Genomic DNA, 24,301 nt, shown 5'->3' on the forward strand with positions numbered 1-24,301 from the left:
AGGGCTTCTTTTTTTATAGAGTTAGTACTCTTCTTTTGTGTAACCAAGTGTTGACTTGGAAAGCTGTAAGCCCATAGGGCACTTGCTTTTGTCGTTAACATGTAATATGGTAGTAAGAACTACTCTGATGAATAGAAATGGTTAGTTTCTTTTATATCAATGTATCTCTAAAGTAATGGGTTTTATGTATTATTTTGAGGGCGTTACACATCATTGGAGCCCTCTTGTGCCCCACCACAAAGGCAGGCGTACACCAATCATTTATTCAAATGGTTAAAAATGTTGAGTCCATCAGTCAATTCAATTGGGCAAAGCACACACTTGATTTTCTTGTCGACCGCATTGCTATTGCCAAGGTCAAAGAGCGGTCTGCTATGTGCGGCTGTTTGCTTCTTCTAATGGTACTTTCCCTTGATGTGTAATTATTTCATCTATTATTTTTTATTGCATATTGTCTAACACACATTAAAATGACTTCTTTTTTTTCTTTTTTTTTTCCCATGTAGTTATTTTACTTGGAACAATTTGCTTGCAAAAGGGAGTTGGTGGCTACTTCCAACTCCATGCCTCGCTTATTATAGCGATCCCGGTTGTCCCTTTGCTGTTCTGTTGTATTCCGGACTCGGTTCCGTGGAGTTGGTAGTTGTATCTATCTTGTTGCCATCATTTAAATCCATTGTTTGAGTTTTGGGATGTTTATGGGCTTGTGTTGAATAGGTGGGTTAAGCCTTGGTCTCTATCCTTGTTGCCCAGGTTTTTGGTGTTACGCTTGAGCAGGTCATTCTGCGCTCGAGCGGAGTTCGGTTTCTAGTTTAGCGCTCGAGCGGGTGTTCTGGCGCTCGAGCGGAGATTGCACACTCCTAGTATTTCTTGTCCCTGCAAAACTTCTGCAGAGGAGTTTTCTACGCTCGAGCTGGTTTTTCTGCGCTCGAGCGGGTAGTACTGTCTTGGTGAGGGTTCTGGGAGAGGGAGATTTGCGCTCGAGCGGACTGGTTTTCTCGCTCGAGCGGATGTACTTTATTCCTGTGTCTGGGCACTCAAGCGGGCCTTATTGCGCTCGAGCGTGTCCAGATTTTTGTTCTTGGCGCTCGAGCGTTGTGTTCTCCGCTCGAGCGGGTCATACGTATATGAGTTGTCCGCTGGGTGATTTTGAATCACTTTTTGCTTTTCTTTATCTCTCCTACTTTTTTTAAAAATCATTTTTGAGAGTCTCTCTCTCTAGAAACTCCCTTCTCTCTAGGGTTTGATCTAGTTAGAGTGTCCTCCTTCTCTTCGGCCTTTGTAAAAGTTGTGTGGATCGTCGAGGGCATCGTTTTGATCCGAGAATCTTGGTCTTTGGTGCACTTTGGTTTTGGCTTCTTCTCCATCCGAGCTCTAACTTCGAGGTAGGGATAACCTACTCCTTACTATGAGTTTTGTCTTTAAATTTTAGTATTTTGAGATGTTGGGGTTGGTTTGGTAATTTTGTGAAAGTTTAGGGCCTTTGTGTAATTTTACCAAAGTTGGGGTTTTTATTTATATAAAAACAAAATGCATGTTTGGCATGGGAAAGTGGAATTAATGTTGAAACATTAATGAAAATGGAACCTAAGGGTTATAATGATAATTATGGATAATGCCCTAATTACATTGATTGATTAATTTGTATAATTAATTGTGGGAAATGAGGGATTGACTTGAAAATGTGGAAATTGGAAAGGGAAGGGAAAAAGGGTGTAGTTGGATCATTTATCACTCACCTAGTTGAAATGTTGATTATATATCCATTGTTGCATTTATTTTTTGTATAGAAATAACTGCTTTAGGCTATCGGTGGAGGATAGTCTTGATTGTTGTAGACAGTGCATGATGATTAGGCAAACTGGAACTAATCACTGGGATGTGTCATTGTGTATGACGGTTGAAAGAATACATTAAATTTATGTGTTGTGTGATGATGTGTATAATTATTGTTTATATGCATTGTGTTGTGTTGGAGGAGATAGGGGATGTACTCCACGGTTTAGGGGAAGATAGGGGATGGACCTCTAAACCAGATGTGTTGGGAGGAGATAGGGGATGGACTCCATAGATAGAGCTCATATGCTTATCTATTAATGTGTTGACAGAGCTCATATGCTTGTCATTGGAAGTGTGATAGTGCTCATATGCATATCTGTGGAAGTGATGATATAGCTTGTATGCTTATCTGTTGGTGTGTGATATAGCTAGTATGCTTATCTATTATGAAATGGGAAAGCGCTTATTATGAGTTGTTTGGCCAGGTTCTGAGCCATAGTTATAAATTGAGAATTTGAAAGGAATTGGAAAATGAATGGTAATATGGACTTGTATGTCACGAAAATGTAAAGTGTGATAAGGGAAAGTATCAGTGTTGGCCATCTATCAACTGCTAATCTTTTAGTCATTGTTCATATTTGGTTTAGTATATCTCTATTGGGCTGTGGCTCACCCTATATGGGAATATCATTTTCAGGAACATGCAGCATGCCACCTCCAAGGACATAGCTTGGGAGGCTAGAGGCAGGCGGACTTTTGTTGTTTTATTTCTTTGATGTATTACATGTATATTCAAGCCAAGGGCTTAATGTGTAAATGAGTTAGTACTCTTTTGATGTAACCAAGTGTTAACTTGGAAAGCTGTAAGCCTATAGGGCATTTGCTTTTGTTGTTAACATGTAATACTTTTGTTAATGGAACTCTGATGAATAGAAGAAAGTGGAACTTTTATATATCAATGCATGTCTCTATTGATGGGTTTAATGTTATTATTTTGAGGGCGTTACACTTATCCTATTGGGGCAATTCAGAAATTAAACAGGGTTTGAATCAAATTAAAGCTTTGGGAGGATATTTAAATGTTGAGGTAAATATTTACAACACATGACTTTTTATAATTATAGCTCAATTTACATTACACCTATGACATTAACAAGTTATTGTATATGTGTGAATAGGTGGCTTTGCCTAACATTGTTGAAAAGTCCAATGCAATAACTCTTAGCCAGGGAAGAATTGACAAGAATGATGACTCCCGATTGGCTAAAGTTGAGGAACAAGTCATTGAAATTCATGCCCTTTTGGTCCAAGGCCACAAGGACAGAAGGCAAGATGAGGATGAGAAGCGTCTAACCAAAGTGGAGAATCAAGTTGAAAAAATTCTTGAGCTGTTAGAAAAACACATGCCAGTTGATGGAGAACAAGTTAAAACACCACCAAGCAAACTACTTGCGGAGCAGCGACTGGTCAAAATGGAGAACCAAGTTGGTCAAATTCTTGAGTTGTTAGAACGACGCATTCCATTTGATGGTGGACATGTTAAAGCCCCACCAAGCAAACTACATGAGGAGCATCGAATTGACATTGAAATGGTTGGTATCGATGATAGTGGTATCGAAAAGGTTGCAGCCAATTCCCCGAAGTTTGTAGATGAGGATGAGATAAGGAATATGAATGACAAACAACCAATGGAAACTTTGCGTTTGAGAAAAACAAAACCAATCCTCACACCACCAAATGCAAAGGCAGTTGCAAAGAAACGAGCCAAATTGGTTGGTGGGAAAGCATTAAATAATGAACAGCTTCCTATTCCACAAAAGGGGCGATCGCGCGCAAAAAAGAGCGATACAAAGGCAGTTGAAGTGAATGCTGTAACAATGTCATCATCATGTAGTGTTATTCGTGGTCCTCAAACTCGAGGGACCCAGAATTGCAAAGCCAGTCAGTGGTTGCATACACCTTTTGTGAAATTTGATGTAATGAAGAAAAGACCATAGTTGAAGCCATCGTCAACTGACAACAACGTTGACAATAATATTCATGACAATCTCGATCAAGTAAACTAAATGATTGTGTCTCAAAACATATTTGATATATGTGTAACAAATAGTGTTGTTCCTGAAAACATGTTTGATATATGTGTAACATATTTAAACTAAATGATTGTTTCTTACTTTTTTTTTTACTTGTATCAGCTATTTGATAATTTACTTGATCAACTTGGGGGTAATGTTGTTCCTGAAATCCCAAAGGTTTGGAACTAACTATTATAGTATCTTTTGTATATGTGGTTATTTTGCGCTTACTCCATCTTCATGAACATACACTAACCAAGCTTGATTTGTTTTATGCACTATTCTTCTCAATACCTTTACAAGTCATCCGTGCCTTTGCCAGACCCATTAAATGACTATGACAGTCTCGTTCTACGATATGCATTTGATGAATCTCTTTCAGAAGGGTACAATTTGACTACCTTTAACTTGTTATGTATGAAGTATTATACCTTCTAACTCATATAGTTATCCATGTGCTAGGGAATATCTTGTACAGATGAAACTGCACTACGTGGAAGCACAATCTGCAACACGGAAGGAATTGTGGTCCTTGAAACCATATCAGTGGATATCCTCATGTGTAAGACTTTTCTCATTCTCCTATTTTATTTGCTACCATTCCATCATCCAAGTTACTTTACTTTGTCTATTCATAAATTTCATATATTTTGCATTGCAGATTATAAATCTCATTGTTGTGAAATTGACAAATAAACAAAGGAAAAAGTTTCCAAATAAGGATCACAAGGTTTGGTACTTTCCGACCCATGTATCGGTAAGTATTAGCCATACCTAAAGACTTTTTTTATTTAGGCACAAGTTATTTATATGTTAAAATTGAATATGCAGCAAAAGATTTTGTGTCAACCTTCTGATGACACAATGAAAGATATAGTAGAAGATTATTTTGGAATTTACAGATACACTGGCCCCCTTCATGCTTGTGAGGAGGTAACATGATAAAATACTACTATTACCCAATTTCCAAATTTACCATGCACAATAACATTTGATCCATGTTATGTATTTATTTATTTTTTGCATGTACATTTGACGTTATATTTTTAGATTTACATGCCCTTCAACCATGGGAAAAACCACTGGTTGTGCTTGAATGTAAACATGGAAAAATGGGTTGCCTATCTATTCGACTCCAGCAGATGTATTGGCACCGATGAGGATCGAAAAAATCAAGCTACATTATTGGTAATAGAATAACCATTATGATACCACTTGTATCCACTTTTTTGTTTCTTGATCTATGTACCTTACTACCTACCACCAACAGGTACAATCATTGCATAAGCTGCTTCAATATGCACATGGAGAAGATTATGTTCAAGATGTTAGTTCGTTTGCATTTCAATGGTTGGAAGACATGCCGCGCCAAGACAACAGGTAATACACTACATTATCGTTCTTAATTTTTAAATAAGCATTAATGTTATAATCTCTAAGTTCGTTGACTCTATTGTTACAACTACACTCATTCCTATAGCTATGATTGTGGTCTTTTCGTCATCAAATATATGCAAGGGAAACCTTTGCCTTCGGGTGTAATCAAGGTACTTACATTTATACCCAACTGTCCACTTATCAGTATCTTATGTTTTATGAAGACTAATTTTATAATGTGTGATGTTTTTACGTACTCACTACTTTTGGCATGTAGTTTGACTATTTGCATAGGGCTCGCTTGTTACTTGATCTTGTGATATACAAGCATAATTCAGCTCCTATTGTTGGTGATATTGCGCAATATAAAGCTGGTGATGCTCTATTCTTTTTTATTTTTCATAAGTTCGTACAATCAATGACGTTATCACATTTCTTAAACTCGTGAACTTTGGGTTTATAACTCAACCTTTGTTATAAAATTATATTCTCAAGTGTGCTATCTTGTGCAGAACTCAGAGCTAGGGGTGAATTGAAATGGAAGTAGAGGCTAACATGAGCTGGAAATTAGATTTTGTTAGTGAGACCTATGATGGTATGTCTGTTTTGAAATACTTAAACTAGCATGAGTTTTGAAGATCTTATTGATGTTTGGAATGGATGGAGGCATTATCAATACATCATTACCAACTTCATATTGACTTTGTTGGTCATTTTATTAAGATAGTGCTAACCACTATTTATAGGATAAAAGACACTACAAAAAAAAGAGGATACACCGACGTTTTTTTTTTATGACGTTTTTCAAAAACGTTGTGAAATCTGTCCAGATTTTTCAGATTTGTAATGTAGCCAAGGGGTGTTGACTTTTCAAATTTGTCAAATTATACTTAATAATTTTTGTACCTTCATCTTGTCTACTTCTCTGGGATAGTTGTTGTACAAACAAATATGAGTTTGCTCAGTTAAAGATACAAATTTTTTGCTACATCGTCTATCATTCGTTTTTGTTTTACTTTACTAAGTGCTTTGAGATGGCATTGTTGTAGGCTTCTTGCGGGTCTGGGAGCAGCCACGACAGGAATATGAGAAGCCCTTTGAGATGGTTGGTGCATCTATTATGCTCTGCCTTTTATCCATTCCCTACTATTCAATTTTTTTTTTTTCTGGCCATCCATCCCACAAGTTTTTAAGACCTTGACTGCTTTTTACTATTCAACAGAATCTTTAAATGGAAGGAATCAGTGAATTTGGTTATACCTTTTGAAAGTTATTTTATTGCTTTTAATAGCTAAACTTTGCTTCTCTTTTTTTTTTTTGTGTGGAAGAAAATAATATTTTTAAAAATACCAATTATAAAGTAGCTTAATTTTTATTGAAATTTCCAGTGAAAAATCAATGAGTTGTTTGTTGCTTAAGTATTGTTAGGTTGAACAAGTTGTCTTACAATCCATTTTGTGCGTGTGTATGTCATTTTAGTCACATTATATCATTTTCTTTCCTGGGAATTACCAGGACAAGACAGGAGGCAATGAAAGCAACCACTACATTTTGGCTGTTATTCTTTTTTAGGTTGATGATTGCTCTTTGGATATCATCTTATGTGATAATGGGTCTTATCTTATATTTTTTATTTTTTCAGATGGTGGTCTTATCTTTTATTTAGATATCAATAACACTAATATTTTTGCTTAGTTATGATAATATATATATATATACATATATTCTTAATATTTTTGGGACGGGTTCCCTCACCATTGTTGGGGAATTGTGTTAATAGACCAAAACAGGTATTACAGCATTACAGCAATGGGATGCTATTACAGCAGCCAAAGTCAAATTATAACAAAGACCTCTCTAAAACTCCACTCCAATGGTCTGTCAATGCTTATGCCAAATTATAACATTGCCAAACTTAGCTATTGAATTGAATTGAAGAACATTGCCAAATTACATCACATACCCCACCTGCTTGGTAGCTCACTGATATGTCTGATTGCATGAATAACCTACCATTTGTTGATGATCAATCTTGTTTCTTGTGATGTTTTCCTTTCATTTGTTGATGACTTTTTAACCATTTAAAATAAATAATAAATAAAGGGAGCCTTAGCAGCTTAATTTGTCAACCAAAAGGATTTTCAAAAAAGAGCGTTAAATTGAGACATAAGAGGGTGAGTTTGGCATAGATCTTTCCTACTGCACAACATGGGCTGGGGACCAGATTTACACCCCTAACTCTCTCATTAGTTAATTTCATATTATTTATTGGACTACTCTCTTAATTCAATATCCCGTTAGTTAATTTTACATTATTTATAGGAACACTCTTTTAATTCAACTAATAAAAAAAATAATACTAGAAATCACGAAAAAATATCATAAAATATTTTTTAAAAATTTTTCGTTCTTTGATTAATGTGAGATATTTTATTATATATGTGATGTAACGACAAAGAATCTTTCATAACCATTTTTATGATGTTTTTTTATGATCCCTATCATTACTTTAAATTGTTTAAATAAATTCACTCTATTGCCATGTGGTTGACAACGCAGGCCGTGGTAGTTGAGTTGAAAACTTGAACATTCGTTTTTCTGAATCTCTAATAAATTATAGTTTTATGAATTCTAATAAATTATAAATTAAATTAGATCTATACATATGATAACGTGAATCACAACCTTATATGGATAAGATATGGGGGCTTACATAGAGATATGGAAGCAGCTGATAATTTAGGTTCCCTTTATTTTAACGTAAAACATTTAAATATTTGTTTGTTATTTGACTAAATAAAAAGTAAGTAAAATATTTTTTAAGCAAAATATTTTTGTATAATTTTTCAAAAAATGACTTACCTTTTAAAATTTCATAAGTTAATTTTTATAAAATTGATTCTCACTCACTATTTTTTCAACACCTTTTTACCATTTTCAAAAAAATATATTAACTCACTAAAAAGGCATGAATTACACTTTATTAAATCAAAATTTCTAAATTAAGTAATAAAATATTTTTGTTTTAAGTGTCAACCAAATGCCGAAAATAAAAATAATATTTTTCTAGATAAAATCGATGCATTAAAAAAAATATTTTACGTAGAAACAAAAATATTCTTTCCATTTATACCATCAATCACATCAAAATAATATTGCAGAGTTTTTCTTCTAGTCTTCGTCAAGTCCATACAACTATTTATTCAATTCAACTCTTTTGATGAACCTGGACGGAAGATCAACAATATTGAAAAGCGAGTTACTACTGCAAGGTAGTGTAGGATTTCTTACAACCTCATTTGGTGAATGATAATTCCTTACAAAATTCTTTCTTCAAGAAAAAAAAGAAGTGTGCATACAAAATATGAACTTCCATACAGCAAAACAAATATCCATCAACCATCATTTAAGAGTATTTATACAAAATACTAACAGATTTAAGTCCTCAAAAAAAATTTAAAAAAAAATCTTAGTTTAGCTCCCAATATCACCCGCTCGATCATATCAACTATTACCCATAGCAACACCTGCAGAAACAAATTATATTGTCGTTAAGGTTTGTTCACTTGAAATCTATGATTCAAATCATAACAAATTGAATTTTGATATATTGGTCATTACACTCTTTTGTCATTTTTTGTTCGTAAATTATTTATTTTCATAATCAAGTTGTAAACATCATAATTAGTTATGACATCTAAATGTTCTAGCTAAAATCTATCTTGGCATATCAAGAAATTAGAATTAAGCAGCCACACATGAAATTTGCAAAACAAATGTAAGCAAAATGAACATAATTTGAACTGAAAAGATGCCATAAAAGTAATCACCTAGAGACGTATCCGCATCAGTGAACGCTGAATTTTGGACGACTTGTGCATCGCAACTACGCAAGTCATTAACATTCTTGCTCAACTGCACTAGAGACGTATCCACATTAGTGACAAAAAGTCATCTCTTCACAGGGTGGGTCTTACATGGCCTCATATTATTCCTGAGACGCTTCGGTGTAAAAGGGGTGGGAGTACCAATTGGATAATAATCATCATATTCCTCAAACAAATTGCTACCCACTTGTCACGTTTTATGATCGTTTTGGGGACAAGTTCTCCTTGTGTGGCCGACACCCCTACATTGTCAAGTAAATCACCAATCATTAAAGAGAACAAAAATGCCAAGACTACCTCACAATAACAAAATTTAGACACAAAGCACAATATAATGTATACCTGCAACATTGGCATCGCCTTGGCTTTCGAGGTTTAGCCATGTAGGATCCCCCAGTATTCCCCTTCGTGTTCACTACTTTCGGATCCCCAACCCCAAATGGCGGCAGTGAACTTTTTCCTTCATCAACATTACTTCCCTTGGCCATGCAAAGCTGCTTCATCCGACATGTCATAGTGAAAAATGCATTCCTAGCCTCTTCAAATCCTTCAGATGTTTGTGAGGCATAGTAACACATTTCAGTAAAAAAAGAGCAAAGAACCCCAAAACGTGTCTCCTGTGTAAGAGTGCTAGAGAATTGGGCTTGGCAATGTTGTTCACCAACCTTTCTTGCTTGCTTTGTCTAACGATGCATCACACAACTTGGGGGGAATTTCAGTCATGTGTTCACATTTCATCACAGAAATCATGTGGCTGCAAGGAAGTCCAAAGAACTCAAACTTTTTGCGACTACATTTCATTATGCTAGTTGCGGGATGGTATGACACTTCCCATGTGGAACCAAATTCAGTGTACTTTGAAAATTTGTATATGCGATGATCGAACTCCTCTTTCCTTCCATCAAAAATCAACAATGCTTCCTCAATTATTTCATTACGGAACATTAAGAACAAACGTCTGGTAAAGATGGTTGCTGCATGTTTCTCTAGAGGCTGAAGTGCTGTGGTAAGACAAGGATTACTGTTGTCAGTTTTTGCCTCGGCATCCACTTCTTTGTTCCGTAACCGATAAAGGGCCATGTCAAAACATCTAACAAATTCCAATAGTTTCAGTTTTCGTTTGAGGCGCTCATTGAAAAAAGCATGCATACCCTCACAACGCTGACTGCTCTTCATTCCAGCAAAAAAATGACCACGCAAATATGACTGAGCCCACATGCCTTTGTTATTGTAGGTGTTTGATACCCACTTGTTATTTTGAAGGCCATATTTTCTAACCATCTTACTCCAAGCTTCCTCAAATACAACCTCATTCACATCAAGATCCATGAGATGCTTGAAATGTCCCTCGAATCCATCAACTCGAACATTTCGCTTGGCATTTCTATGCATATGCCAATTACATAGACGATGCTTGGAACTCGGGAAGACTTTTTGTATTGCCTCACGCATGGCCATATCCCCATCTGTCAACACTGACACTGGTCTTTTGTTATCCATGGCCTCTAACAACTTTTGCAAAACCCATGTGTATGTTGCAATTGTCTCATCAACAAGCAAGCTGCATGCAAATATGGTGGTTTCAAAATGGTTATTGACCCCGGCGAAAATAACAAAAGGTTTGTTATATGCATTCGTTTTATAAGTTGTATCGAAGACCAACACGTTACCAAATGCAACATAGTCTAGGCGAGACCTTGAATCTGCCCAAAACAATTTGTCAAGCCGATTCTCTTGATCCTTGTCATACTTGTAAAAGAAGTAAGGATCAGCATTAGCTTTTGCACATAAGTAAGCCAAAGCACACTCCGCATCACCATCCATCATTTCTACTTTGCGCTCAGCTTGAATATAATTGTGTAAATCCTTGTGAATAAAGCCCACATTCGCGAAAGACCCAGATTATTGCACCAACAAATCCATTGTCTGGCTTGTCTTGACACCAACATCGTGCAAAGTCTTTACTTGAGCTTTGTCGGGGATCTTTACAAACCTATGCGACCAAAGAAATGGCACACATGGTGATGTTGCCAATGGATGGTTATGTTCCATGTTAAAGTGAGTGACAATGTATTTGCCTACATCCAGATTGTACCTTATGCGGAAATGAGCATCACAACCAACTCTAGTCAATGCCCTGGCAGCTCTTTTTCGATCAATACGGGCCAAGTGTTGCTTTGCTCTTTGGCCTTGCCTTGAGCATACCCATTTTCTACTAAGAACCTTTGTTGCCTGCATTGTTCGCATGTCTTTCCTAATGCTAAATCCCACAACTTTAGCATATTGATTATAGAAATCATTGGCATCCTCTTCTGAATTGAATTGCATTTCAAGAACATCATTCTTGGTTAAACTTTGAATAGGGTCATTTGCATGGGAACCTAATTCTTCTTTATTCCCACAAACTTCGTCATCTTCAAGCTTACGCTCAAATTTGGTACATCCAAAAGGATCCATGATAACTACATCAAAAACAATACGAAAAGAATAACATTATCTTATAAAATGAATGAAAATTCCTAAAATCACATAAGAGAATTTTGTAAAAGAGCAAATAACCGACAAAAACAATAATAGAATAATGTACATAGATTTAATGACATAGTTATTGAAAACATTCAATAACTTGCCATTAATGACATAGTTATTGAAAATCACACTGTCCAACTTATAGCAAATAATTAATCAAACTTATAACTTTATAGCAAAGAATTAATAAAACAAATAAAAATAAAATGAATTTTATTTCGACTATATATAATGTTAGTAATTAGAATTCACAGAGTTTTTTTGACTTATCCTCCTTGTATAAGTTAAGATCTATTCTTTAATATCACAAAACGTCTTTTTTTCTTAAGACTTCAATAAAAGATTATTTTGGAAAACAAGGAATAATTCTTTATGAATTAAGACCTAAGAAACTTCGGAATTCTTGACTAAATCAATGGAAAAACTGGTTAAAAGGTCATTATCAATACCATTTATCTCAGATTAGATGGTCTAGATTAATAGCAGCAAAATGGAAAAATAGAATCAATCAATGTCGTACAATTCAAAATCAATATTTAAACAAAGAGAATTCATATGAAAAAGACCTATTAATTCATTACAAAAAACAAAACGACTACAAAGTATATTCATTACCAAATCAAAATGAGAATTTTCAAAAATACTATAGATATAATCTTTCATCTTATAGATCTATTAATTATGAAAATAAGAGGGACCCATATATTTATGGATCACCATTCCAAGTAAATAAGAATCGAGAGAGTTCTTATAATTACAACACACATAAACATAGGGGCAAATTTTTTGATATACTAGGGGATATCCCAATCAAAAATTATTCAGGAAAAAGTGATATTATGTATATCCCTACCAAGAAAATTACTTTTTTTTAATATAAATGAAAATGGTAGTGAAAATAAAACATCAATAGAAAGCTAAAGGAGGTTATACCCTCGAATGAAAAAATTGTTTATACACGTGTTCAAATGAAAAGGAGGTTATCTGTCCAAAAATTTATCTATATGTTCAAATGTTATTTATCTGTACACATGTCACGTACTTTTCTAATTACTTGTCCAAATATCACCAAATTATACACGTGTCACCTATTTGTCCCACCTTACTGCTACCAACCATTGTTGCCAGCTACCGCCATCCGCCAGCCATTGGCAACTTTTTCAACAACTTTAGGAGTGATAAACGAACCAAACAACTTGAGCTCGACTTATGTTCAACTCATTAAAAACTCGTTCGAGCTTAGTTCGTGAAGTAAATAAGCCAAACTTGAATAGTCAATTGCTTGTTCGGCTCTGTTTGATGAATCTAAAACTACCAAACTACTTCAGGTCGGCTTGAGAAAAACTCATTTGATATCGACTCGAAAATTTAACGAACCAAAGTTGAACAAATTTTAAAATTCGCTAAAGTTATCAAAGCAAGTTATAACAATCAACTATTCAACTCGTTTGTTATCCCTAAAGAGGGTTTAAATAGGACTACAACTATTTGTCTTCTCATTTTACATCCCCTCCATACCTTATTCTCTCTATTACTTACAACACAATTTTGGAAACAATTATTATATATGTAGAATCACTTGAAAATAAAATAAAATAAACACTCTAGAGGATTCATGCTTCATTTGTGATGGGTGGCTGTAGGCAAAATCTCAGTATACAATTTTCAAATGTCTATCAAAATTAATGAATTTACTTGAACCAGACTCTCTTGTGATGTATTTGCCCTTGAGTTCTTTCTTTTCAAACATGTACATTTCTCTACTCCCTCAAAATTATGTTTATTTTTGTCGTGGGTGGGAAGCAAAAGTATCAGTTCAGAATTTCCAGACATTTACATGTCATTCAACAAATTTGAGTTCAACCAAAAATGAATTCAATCTTTCTCTTGTGACATCATCTCCCTTTAAAAAAAAGACAGTACACCCGCAAGTATCCTAATATCAATTAAAATAAACAAACAAAATAAAAGCACACCTTCTAGTGCCCTGCTATCAATTAAAATAAACAAATAAATAAAAAAGACAGCACAAATAAATAAAATAGCACACCCGCCAATGCCCTGCTATCAATTAAAATAAACAAATAAAAAAAAAGACAGCACAAATAAATAAAATAGCACAGCCGCCAGTGCCCTGCTATCAATTAAAATAAACAAATAAATAAAAAGACGGCACAAATAAATAAAATAGCACACCCGCCAGTGCCCTGCTATCAATTAAAATAAACAAACAAATAAAAAAAGACAGCACAAATAAATAAAATAGTACACCCGCTAGTGCCCTGCTATCAATTAAATAAACAAATAAATAAAAAAAGACAGCACAAATAAATAACGTAACACACCCGCCAGTGCCCTGCTATCAATTAAAATAAACAAATAAATAAAAAAGACAGCACAAATAAATAAAATAGCACACCCGCCAGTGCCCTGCTATCAATTAAAATAAACAAATAAATAAAAAAAGACAGCACAAATAAATAAAATAGCACACCCGTCAATGCCCTGCTATCAATTAAAATAAACAAATAAATAAAAAGACGGCACAAATATAAAATAGTACACCCGCCAGTGCCTTGCTATCAATTAAAATAAACAAATAAATAAAAAAAGACAGCACAAATAAATAAAATAGCACACCCGCCAGTGCCCTGCTATCAATTAAAATAAACAAATAAATAAAAAAAGACAGCACAAATAAATAACGTAGCACACCCGCCAGTGCCCTGCTATCAATTAAAATAAACAAATAAATAAAAAAAGACAGCACAAATAAATAAAATAGCACACCCGCCAGTGCCCTGCTATTAATTAAAATAAACAAATAAATAAAAAAAGACAGCACAAATAAATAACGTAGCACACCCGCCAGTGCCCTGCTATCAATTAAAATAAACAAATAAATAAAAAAGACAGCACAAATAAATAAAATAGCACACCCGCCAGTGCCCTGCTATCAATTAAAATAAACAAATAAATAAAAAAAAGATAGCACAAATAAATAAAATAGCACACCCGCCAGTGCCCTGTTATTAATTAAAAGCAAATAAATTAAAAAACACACCTGCTAATGCAACCGCTAGAGGCGAAGGGATGGAGGAGGTATAGCTTTACTTCTACGTTAAGATGGAGAAATTGAGGACCTATAACAAACAAAAACAGAACATTGAAATACAGTTAGTAAAGAAGACAATACGTAAGGAAATTAATGATTGTGGGGAGAAAAGAAAGAATCCATGTATAAAAAATATTATTTTGCACATCTTTTGACATTAACAAACTGCATAAACAATAACAAAGATGAAAGTCTACTACCTTTGTTCAAAGTCTCAATAACCATTACATAAATAAACACTTAAACAAATGTACCACAACCAACCGTTTGACCACTTCAACAAAAAATTAAATAAAAATATATACAAAAAAAAATTAAATAAAAAAATGTTCTTATAATTACATTCAACACACTTTTTCCCTTTCCCTTTCCCTTTCCATTTCCAAATCCCTAGCTAAATCCATGATCCAAACATAACATTAAGGAAATATGATGGTTTCAACGTTATAGAAAGCAAAACACATTCTCATAATTTTCTTCTTCTTTTGTGCTAGGTTATTATTTTCCAAAAAAATTCAAAATATAATAAAAATGTGGGAGTGGATTTTCCAAATGATTTGTGCCAACATCAATCCATATGTTATAGTTACATGAAGTTATATATCATAAAGTGAGTAATTATAAATGACAACAACTATGGCTTTGGTTATAATTCTTGCTTAACATAAATTATTTATACGTAGAAAAGTTCCTAGAATTTGAATGTTTGGTATATATTTAACTTGATGTGATGTGGACCACACCCTATATCAATGAAGATCATTGATGATGCTAATAATGACAGCTATTAGGACATATTGGTAGTTTAACTTTTTATTTGTTGTTGGATTCAATGTGATGATAATGAAAGCATTTTATTTTATTTTACTTAAATTACTTCATTTTTGACACATGGTGGCATAGGCAACATCAGAGCTAATTTGAAGTTCTGCTAAGCCAATTCTTGAACAATATAGATCAGTTATCTTATCATCTCTCAAGTTTTAAAAGTTGACTCTTGGTACTGTGGCTGCACAATTCACAGGTTTGTTTGATTTCTGTTTGATCTTTGATGAGGAAGTCGAGAAAAAAGAAAAAAAGAAAAAAAACAGACCAACCAACAACCAGACACAACACCCAGAGCAGGAATACTTATGCAGAGCAGGCATCTGATATTATCGAGACAACAAAAAGTGCTATGGAAGCATGGCCTTGACATAACACTGACAATGGCATCCGATAAGCCAAAAAATATCTTTAAAAAGAACATTGGCACAACAGAAATTGGGCTTCAAAGAATTCCATGCATGTTTTCTTGGGAAAACTGATGAACATTCCAACTTATAACCAAACTACAAGAGCACTGCAATGGCATCTAAATAACAGCCCCCAAATAACAGATCAAACAAAGAACAGCCACCCACAAATCAAACAGAGAACAGCACAGATAGATATGGAAACCAGAATAAGCAGAAGCTGGATTAGCAGAACCAAACAAGGCCAACAGTTGAGGCCACACCAAAACTGAGGCAAACAAAACACCTCAAATAGCAGCAACACTAGAATGGCAGTTCAAAACAGCAGAGCCTACTTGAAATCAGAAACCAGAACAGTTCACCATACGGTAAACCAGTACAGCAAGGAGACTGGCAGTTCACCATACAGGAAAAGTGTCATACTTGATGTTAAAACTAGAGTCGGCATTGGATTACCTATACAGGTGATCTTCAACTTATTTCTTCATGATAAATCACGCAAATTTGTGCAAATATTCATATATCTATCCTGTCATCATAAAAAGAATTATATAAAATTTTGAAAAATTACTATGCACTTGATTTTTTATACTACAATTCCCCCTATGATTCTGCCACAGAAAAACATGGACTTTACACTCAAAGTTGTAGGTGGGGAATTATCAGCAATTCCCGAAATTTCTGATGCTATTGAGGTTTCAAAAATTTTATATTTTTATTTATTTATTATTTGTTTCACACTAAAATTGGAGTTAAACAAGCAAGTAAACTTGTGTACAACACTATTGCATATGACATATAAAGAATAAAAACAAAATGTACAAGGACAATAAAAACAATGTAGATTTGATATTGAAATGAAATTTGTGTAGGACCTACTAAAAAAGCATAAAGTGGTTGGCCATTGGCTCAAAGAATGGTTTGAGTTTATATATAATACAATACTAAAAATTATATATATATCTTTTTACGAATGTATGTTGGTTGTACCCGTATCCTAATTTTTAGGTCTTTTCTCTATTTTTCATTTCTTAGTTTAGAAGAAAATCTATTTCACTAACACAAACAATTCATGAAGAAAAAATTGTTAAAAGAATGACAAAACTTCACAAGTGAAATCCATTTGCAAAAGCATGAGCTTTGAAATACAAAACCAACCTAGGCAGAGAAAATCAAATAAAAACAAAACAAAACCACAGAACCTAGAATTACACCCTTAAGACAAAACTGACCTGAGACTCTTAAGGTAGATACCCAGATACAGATGTTCCACATAATCCAGTAATCCTATTTGCACTTCTTAGCACTCGGAGCCATGAAAATTAAAAAACCGAAATGAAAAAAGAAAAAAAAATGCAAATTCCAACTATATTACTAGTAGATAATAAGGAATAGGAGCCAATGATGATTACAGAATCAACCTACACACCAACACACAGATAACACATTAAACCCCATCACAAATCAACAATTAAGTAAATTAGAGTGCCTATCAGACCAATCCAACTTGCATGTTCAATAATCTGAAAAAATGCATGGTTTGTAAGATCAACTTTGCATAAAAAATGCTCTGGTTGGAGCAGAAAAGAGATATGAAAACTAGACTAGGACTTTTGAATAGATGCTGACAATCAATGTCCCCAAATGGCGGATGTAAGCCACCAAGTCCCCCAACTTCTCTGATTTTCTGGCTTTGATTTCATTTCCCAAACCAAGTTGGTGATAAATTCTGAAATTTGAAGATTTAGAAGGAAAAGAAAACTAAATCAAAATGTTATTTTTAAATGGTTAGTTTCACCTTTTTTGTGTCACATCCTAAAAGTATGCTTGTGATTGGAACATTGCATTGAAGAGAAAATTAAGGAGAAAACCAAAAAGAATGAGATTCTACCATGTAAAGGGTGATACAAACGAAGAACGAGAAAAAAAAAGAAAAAAAAGAAGAAGCAGTGCTCAACAGAAAAAGAGGGGAGGAAAGAGAGTGCTGTCCGTTCTCTCGCAACCTAGTTTATCTACTCAATGAAAACTAGGATTACTATCCCATGTTACAGAAATTAATGTAGCATTGCATATGCCAATATATCTTCACAAAAGAATCTATGCATCCATATATTTCACATAAAAAAATACTTAGCCACCCACAGATGAATGTCTTCAAGTTTTTATTTTAATAAAGCAAGATAACAAAGATAAAAGATGAACCATGCAGAGAACACATTCACCAAAAATTACAGGAGACTCAAGTGCAAATTTAACTAAGCCAAATATAAATTATGATAATAAATCTGTACTTCAGCAAACAAAATTGTAACTTCCAAATAGGTTTACCTCGTAATTTTCCAATGCAAACCGACTATCAGGTGGGATGGTTCCAGAGTTATATTTTCCAGTCAAAACTCCTGATGCAAGTGGACTCCAAGTGGTAAGACCTAGACCATAGTTAGTGTACAGAGGGAGGTACTCAGATTCAACCTGCAGTATGGCAAAAATATGTCAGAATTATAGCCAAGTAATATGTATAAACAACCAAATCAAAATCCTCAAATTTAGAGGCAAAATATGCAGCTGTAACTGCGAAAAGGGAATATTATAGTGAGTCAAAAGCACCAATGACCAGAAGGACTACATCATGCAATAACAGAGGAACAAATGAAAAAATGAGAAACAGAAACAAATGTCCCTATTCAAGCTATAGAAACTCAGAAAACTTATGGTCAATAACTTGTAAAGGGAAATGTGACAAAGAATTATCAATGCATCTTCATGAACTTACAATATCCAATTGTTTGTCTGTGAGCTTGTGAACTATAAAACCTTAATGGGTTTACACAATAATATCAAAATATCCATTCGTTTCTCAGTTTATACAATTCCCAGAAAATTGCTAAAGGTAATACATCCAAACCACTTTAATTTTGTTTCTCATAGGAAAATCAAGCCACCACGAGTAATTGTTAGAAAAATAAACAGATTTCAATAAGCAAATAAAAAATTAGTCTCATATCAGTTACATGGTTACAAAATTCAATTACCCACACATCAGATTTCACACAAGCCAAATTTCAAGTGTATATATATATATATATGGAATCAACACAACTAACAAACATAAAAAACCTAAACCTATTCGACTCATATTTTCCTAATTTTATAAACCAACCCAGTGAGTTCACAAAGGTGAAAGGGGCAGTTTCGAAGAAGGGGATTTCGGTCTAGGGTTTCATAGAATGGAGATGGAGAAAGGGAGAGAAACAAGTAGCAGAGCGAGAAAGAGAGACATACATTGAGGCATGTAGCTTGCTAAAACGAGGAGGAAAAGAAAAGGGCAGAATAAACTCACTCTTCGGTGCTTGGCGAGAAGGAGCTCCGGCGAGATCCTATAGAGAACTTTGTCAACAACTTTGGGAGCTTTTCTCCGTGGTAGAGGATGCGGCGGCGAAAACAAAACAGGTCTCGGCCGTGGCAAGGGCAGAGAGACAGAGAGAAAGAGAGAGAGAGAGTAATTTTTGAAGACGTTTGGGATGAAGAAAGGGTCTGAGGGATTTGTCACGAGAGGAGGGAATTTTGATTTTCACAAAATTTGGAAATTTGGATGTTTGTTCCAAATTTTTGGGCGAAATTATTTGGAGGAAATTATGCAATAATCATAATAAAAAAAATTAAAATAATTAGAGTCTTATAATAAAATAAATTATTGATTAATAATTTTATCAATTTATACTCAAAATTTTTTTATTTATTTTAATATAAATTCTCATATATTTTTATTAAGTAAAATTAATAAAAAAAAATATTTTACTCATCATTTACAAAATGTATAATCACACCATAAATTGGCGTAAACATAATAGACAAAATTTTAGAAACTATAAGGCAGTGTTTGGTAATGTTTACGTTTTTGGTTTATGTTTACAAAAATTTTATAAATTGGTTTTTGTTTATTTTTAGAAAAAACATAAATTACAAACGCGTTTGGTTTGAACAAATGTTTACAAAATTTTAAAAATATAAACTAAAAAATATGTCTGTTCAGGCTTAAAATATTTATATTTATTTTTATTATTTATAACAATGGGATCACACACATTATAATTGAAAAAAGTTAATTAAAAAAATAATTGAAAAAAAATTATTTGAAAAAAAATAATTGAAAAAAATTTGATTGGGAAAAAAATTAATTGAAAAAAAAATATTTGAAAAAATAATTGAAAAACAATTTATTTGAAAAAAAAAATTAATTGAAAAAAAAATTAATTGAAAAATAATAATTAAAAAAATATTTATTTGAAAAAAAAATTATTTCAAAAAAATCATTTGAAAAAAATAATTGAAAATAAATTAATTGAAAAAAAAATGGAAACTGAAAACGTAAACTCATTTTTTGAGTTTACGTTTTTTCCTCAAATTTATAAACTGAGACAATCATTTATAAACCAAAAAAAAATTATCAAATAAGTTTTTATGACAGTTTTTAAAAATTTTATAAATATAAACTGAAAACTATAAACGGAATAGTTACCAAACAGACCATAATATTGTAATCAAGTCACAGAGTTTTGTGATATAAAATAGAAAATACAGAACTGCATCACTAATTGGCGTAACGAAATTGTTTAAAATTATAGAAAATCACAAATGTCATAACTAATTTACAAAATTTCATTACATTAACCAAAAATTATGTAACTATCCACTAATTGGTGTAACAAAAACATCTAAAATTTTTAAATAATTTAATCACCAATCGGGATCTCTAATGATACAGATAAACACAGAATGTAATGATAATAATTGAATAATTTAATCCACGACTTATAGCCATGGAATAGGGAATGAGAGTTAGAGAAAATTAACCAATAGAACGAAAGGAAAGGGAATGTGAGTAAGAAAGACTGAACGGACTTGTCGTCTGTGAAAATAATGTCAAAGATGGTGTTGTTTCCGATAAGGAACATCGGAGATATCTACAATGACAGTAAGGAATGAGAGAGATGTTTGATAGATGAAGAGAGCTGAGATAGTAAAACTGTCACGACCCCATTCCCCCCTAGTAGAATGGTACCGTGATGGCCAGTAATCTGAGATTACCGAAGGCCAACTTTCAAAATTCACACACAACCAGAGTATTACATATGGGGCTAACATGGGTAGAAGCAGTATATATACAAATCTAATTAGTCCATAAGAGCTGTGCATAAGTCAAATGAAATGGCATACATCTTTACAAGGTCTTACAACTTGGATACAATAATGAAATGAAATACAAAATACATCTTGACCAAAAGGCTTCTCAAGCCAACATATACAAAACACAATGAAATATAAGCTAAGAAGCATGATCTTTAAGATGTTACAAAAACGTGAATCCAAAACACGTCGGCAAACACATCCGAAAACATTTCGGCAACACGTCTAGGCCTCATTGCCTTCTTGCTCATCACCTACATATATATAGAGAGGGTGAGCTTGGATACTCAGTGAATGGTACAAGTAATAAAGGGTTTGCATGTATGACATCCGAGATCTTTAACAAAACAATACATAATCATAGCTTATAACAAAGCGTGGGATAAATCAAGTTCATCTAACAAATCTATCAAGCTTCGTGAATCAAAGTCTTTCAAGGCTTCCAAGTTTCAAGGGATGACATTTACAAAGGTTGTGCTACAAATGCTTATAGTCCCCTAGCATGTACGGACTTTCAAGATTGTGCTACAAATGCTTATAGTCCCCTAGCACGTACGGACTTTCAAGATTGTGCTAAAAATGCTTATAGTCTCCTATCACGTACGAACTTTCAAAATTGTCAAGATCAAAGCTAATACTTGATACACAAATAGGGATAGTCATTCATGCTTAGCAATTACTTTTCAAAACAAAGCAAAGCTTTATCAAAACTTTATAACGTAGCTTTATTAAAAATACCACTCACTTAGTTCTTCAACGTCGGGGTCAAGCGAGAGTCCAAGTCCTACAAACACATGGCAAAGTCTATTAAATGTACTTTCAAACAAGCTTTACATGGATGCAAATGATCTCGGCATTTCTTCAAAACTAAGTCGAACCAAGACAAAACACTGTTTCTCCTTTCGGGAAAACATGCTGGGTACCAACCAGGCTATTGCCGAGGTCTCACACCTTCTTGCCGAGGTGTGGTCCCGGTGGTCACACTCAAGGAAATGAAGTCGGGAAAATCTGGGTTTCCCTCTGCTGAAGAATATGAAGAACATGAAACACATGAATGCTCAATCTTAACTTGTCACTACGAAATCTGGAACTTCATGCTATGAATTCAAAAACATGGACCTGGGTACCCATACTCGAAGATCTTATGAAAACAAACATAAAAGCATGAATCTTGATGCAAACTTTCGGATCAAACAAGGCTTTTATTCAAGAACACATGAATACCACTTACTCTTTCTAAAACCGAACTTTCAATCAATGCATGGCTAGCAAATCAGGTTCGATCATGCAATGCAGTTAGATGATTAACAAGAACAACAAGAGTAGATCAAGAATCTAACCTTAATACACGAATCTAACGGTTAGATCTCTAGGAATCAAGCTCGAAGATTCACTTCCTCACTCTAAAACTCCTTCTTCCTTCTAGAGCTTCTCTCTCTCAAGGCAAAGATATGATACAAAATGATAGGTTCTTCTCTCTGCCGGGTGATTTAACACTCAACTCGAACACGTGGCAACGGCTGGTTGGTTCTCCTCGAAAAGGTGACTGACAGACTAGACAAAAGCATGGTGAAAGGGTGTTTAATAAGTAAAGTGGCATGGCACTCTGACAAAGTACTGACATCGGGTGAAAACATCGGCTCTGGTAGGTGAGGTATCTATGATCTCGGCTAGGACGGACAACACTTGGCCTAGCTGTGCCATACCTCGGCCTAGATGTGCCACACCTCGGTCTAGGTCACACCAATCCGGAACAAGATCACTTGGGTTCAAGGATAACATCTCGGCCTAGATGATACACTTCTCGGCCTTGATGATGCACCTCGGCCTAGAAAATGACATCTCGGCCAATATGCCAGGACAAAGGTAGAGGTCAACCAAAGTGGCTTCAAGATGGTTCTAGCTTTAAGGTGACCTCGGCTAGAGTCACCAGGAAAAGAACAAGACTCAACAAGTAAATTTCGCATAAGCACAAACCAAGACAAAAATCTCATTCTAGATATAACAAGTCAAGAAAATTCACTACTGTAAGCTTAGCAAAACAAGATTATACAAATGCTCGTGCTCGAGGCTAAGGTGGGGAATGAGGGTTACTACAGTCTACCCTCCTTAGAGAAGTTTGGTCCCCAAACTTTAGTTACCTTCCTCTACAAATAACTCCGGATAACGGATTTTTATTTCCTCTTCCTTTTCCCATGTAGCCACCTTGCCATAATGTCCCTTCCAGTCGATCTTTACCATCGGTATCGATTTGTTCCTCAACTGTCTCTCTTGTCTGTCAACAATTCTCATCGGCTTTTCCTCGTAGCCTAAATCTTCATTAACCACAATCTCAGAATAATCGATTACATGCAGTGGATCCCGGATATATTTCCTCAACATCGAAACATGAAACACGTTGTGGACTTGGCTTAATCCTGGCTGCAAAGCAAGCCTGTAGGCAACGGGGTTGACTTTCTCGAGAATTTCAAATGGCCCAATATATCGGGGCGCTAATTTACCCTTCTTCCCAAATCTCGAAATCCCTGTCGTCGGCGAGATCTTCAAAAATACATGATCCCCAATCTCAAATTCTAATTCCCTCCTTCTCTGGTCGGCATAACTCTTCTGCCGGCTCTGTGCAATTTTAATCCTCTGTTGAATGAGCTTAATCTTCTCGGTTGTAACTTGAACCAGTTCAGGACCAATCAAAGCTTTATCTCCCACTTCAGTCCAACATATTGGCGACCTGCACTTCCTTCCATACAAAGCTTCGTACGGTGCCATGCCAATGCTGGCTTGGTAACTGTTGTTGTAAGCGAATTCTACTAACGGTAGATGTACTTCCCAATTTCCCTTGAAATCTAACACACATAGTCTGAGCATATCCTCGAGTGTCTGAATCGTTCTTTCTATTTGTCCATCGGTCTGGGGATGAAATGTTGTGCTAAACTTCAACTCGGTTCCCAAAGCCCTTTGTAAACTCTGGCAAAATCTAGAAACAAACTTCGGATATCGGTCTGACACTATGGACATCGGCACGCCATGAAGCCTCACAATCTCATTCATATAAAGTTCAGCAAGTCGGTCGGCATTGAATGTAGTCTTGACAGGAAAAAAGTGTGCTGACTTAGTAAA

At 34.5% G+C, this 24,301-nt stretch overlaps 2 protein-coding genes across 2 annotated transcripts; both read right to left on the bottom strand.

Annotated features, from left to right (window-relative positions):
• Positions 1-8,735: 8,735 nt before the first annotated feature.
• Positions 8,736-10,945, bottom strand: LOC114300405 (protein FAR1-RELATED SEQUENCE 5-like). Its single transcript, XM_082900685.1, has 5 exons — positions 9,784-10,945; positions 9,468-9,665; positions 9,260-9,360; positions 9,062-9,146; positions 8,736-8,758 (listed from the first exon to the last, which is right to left on the bottom strand). The coding sequence occupies exons 1-5, from the start codon at positions 10,943-10,945 to the stop codon at positions 8,736-8,738; spliced, it is 1,569 nt and encodes a 522-aa protein (XP_082756811.1).
• A 75-nt stretch (positions 10,946-11,020) lies between these two features.
• Positions 11,021-12,785, bottom strand: LOC145805527 (protein FAR1-RELATED SEQUENCE 5-like). The gene is made up of 2 exons (XM_082900686.1): positions 12,764-12,785; positions 11,021-11,580 (listed from the first exon to the last, which is right to left on the bottom strand). Exons 1-2 carry the CDS (start codon positions 12,783-12,785, stop codon positions 11,021-11,023), a joined length of 582 nt encoding a protein of 193 aa, XP_082756812.1.
• Positions 12,786-24,301: the final 11,516 nt, after the last annotated feature.

Source organism: Camellia sinensis, chromosome 13, assembly GCF_055761805.1.
Source record: "Camellia sinensis isolate YWXY chromosome 13, ASM5576180v1, whole genome shotgun sequence".
Lineage (NCBI taxonomy): Eukaryota > Viridiplantae > Streptophyta > Magnoliopsida > Ericales > Theaceae > Camellia > Camellia sinensis.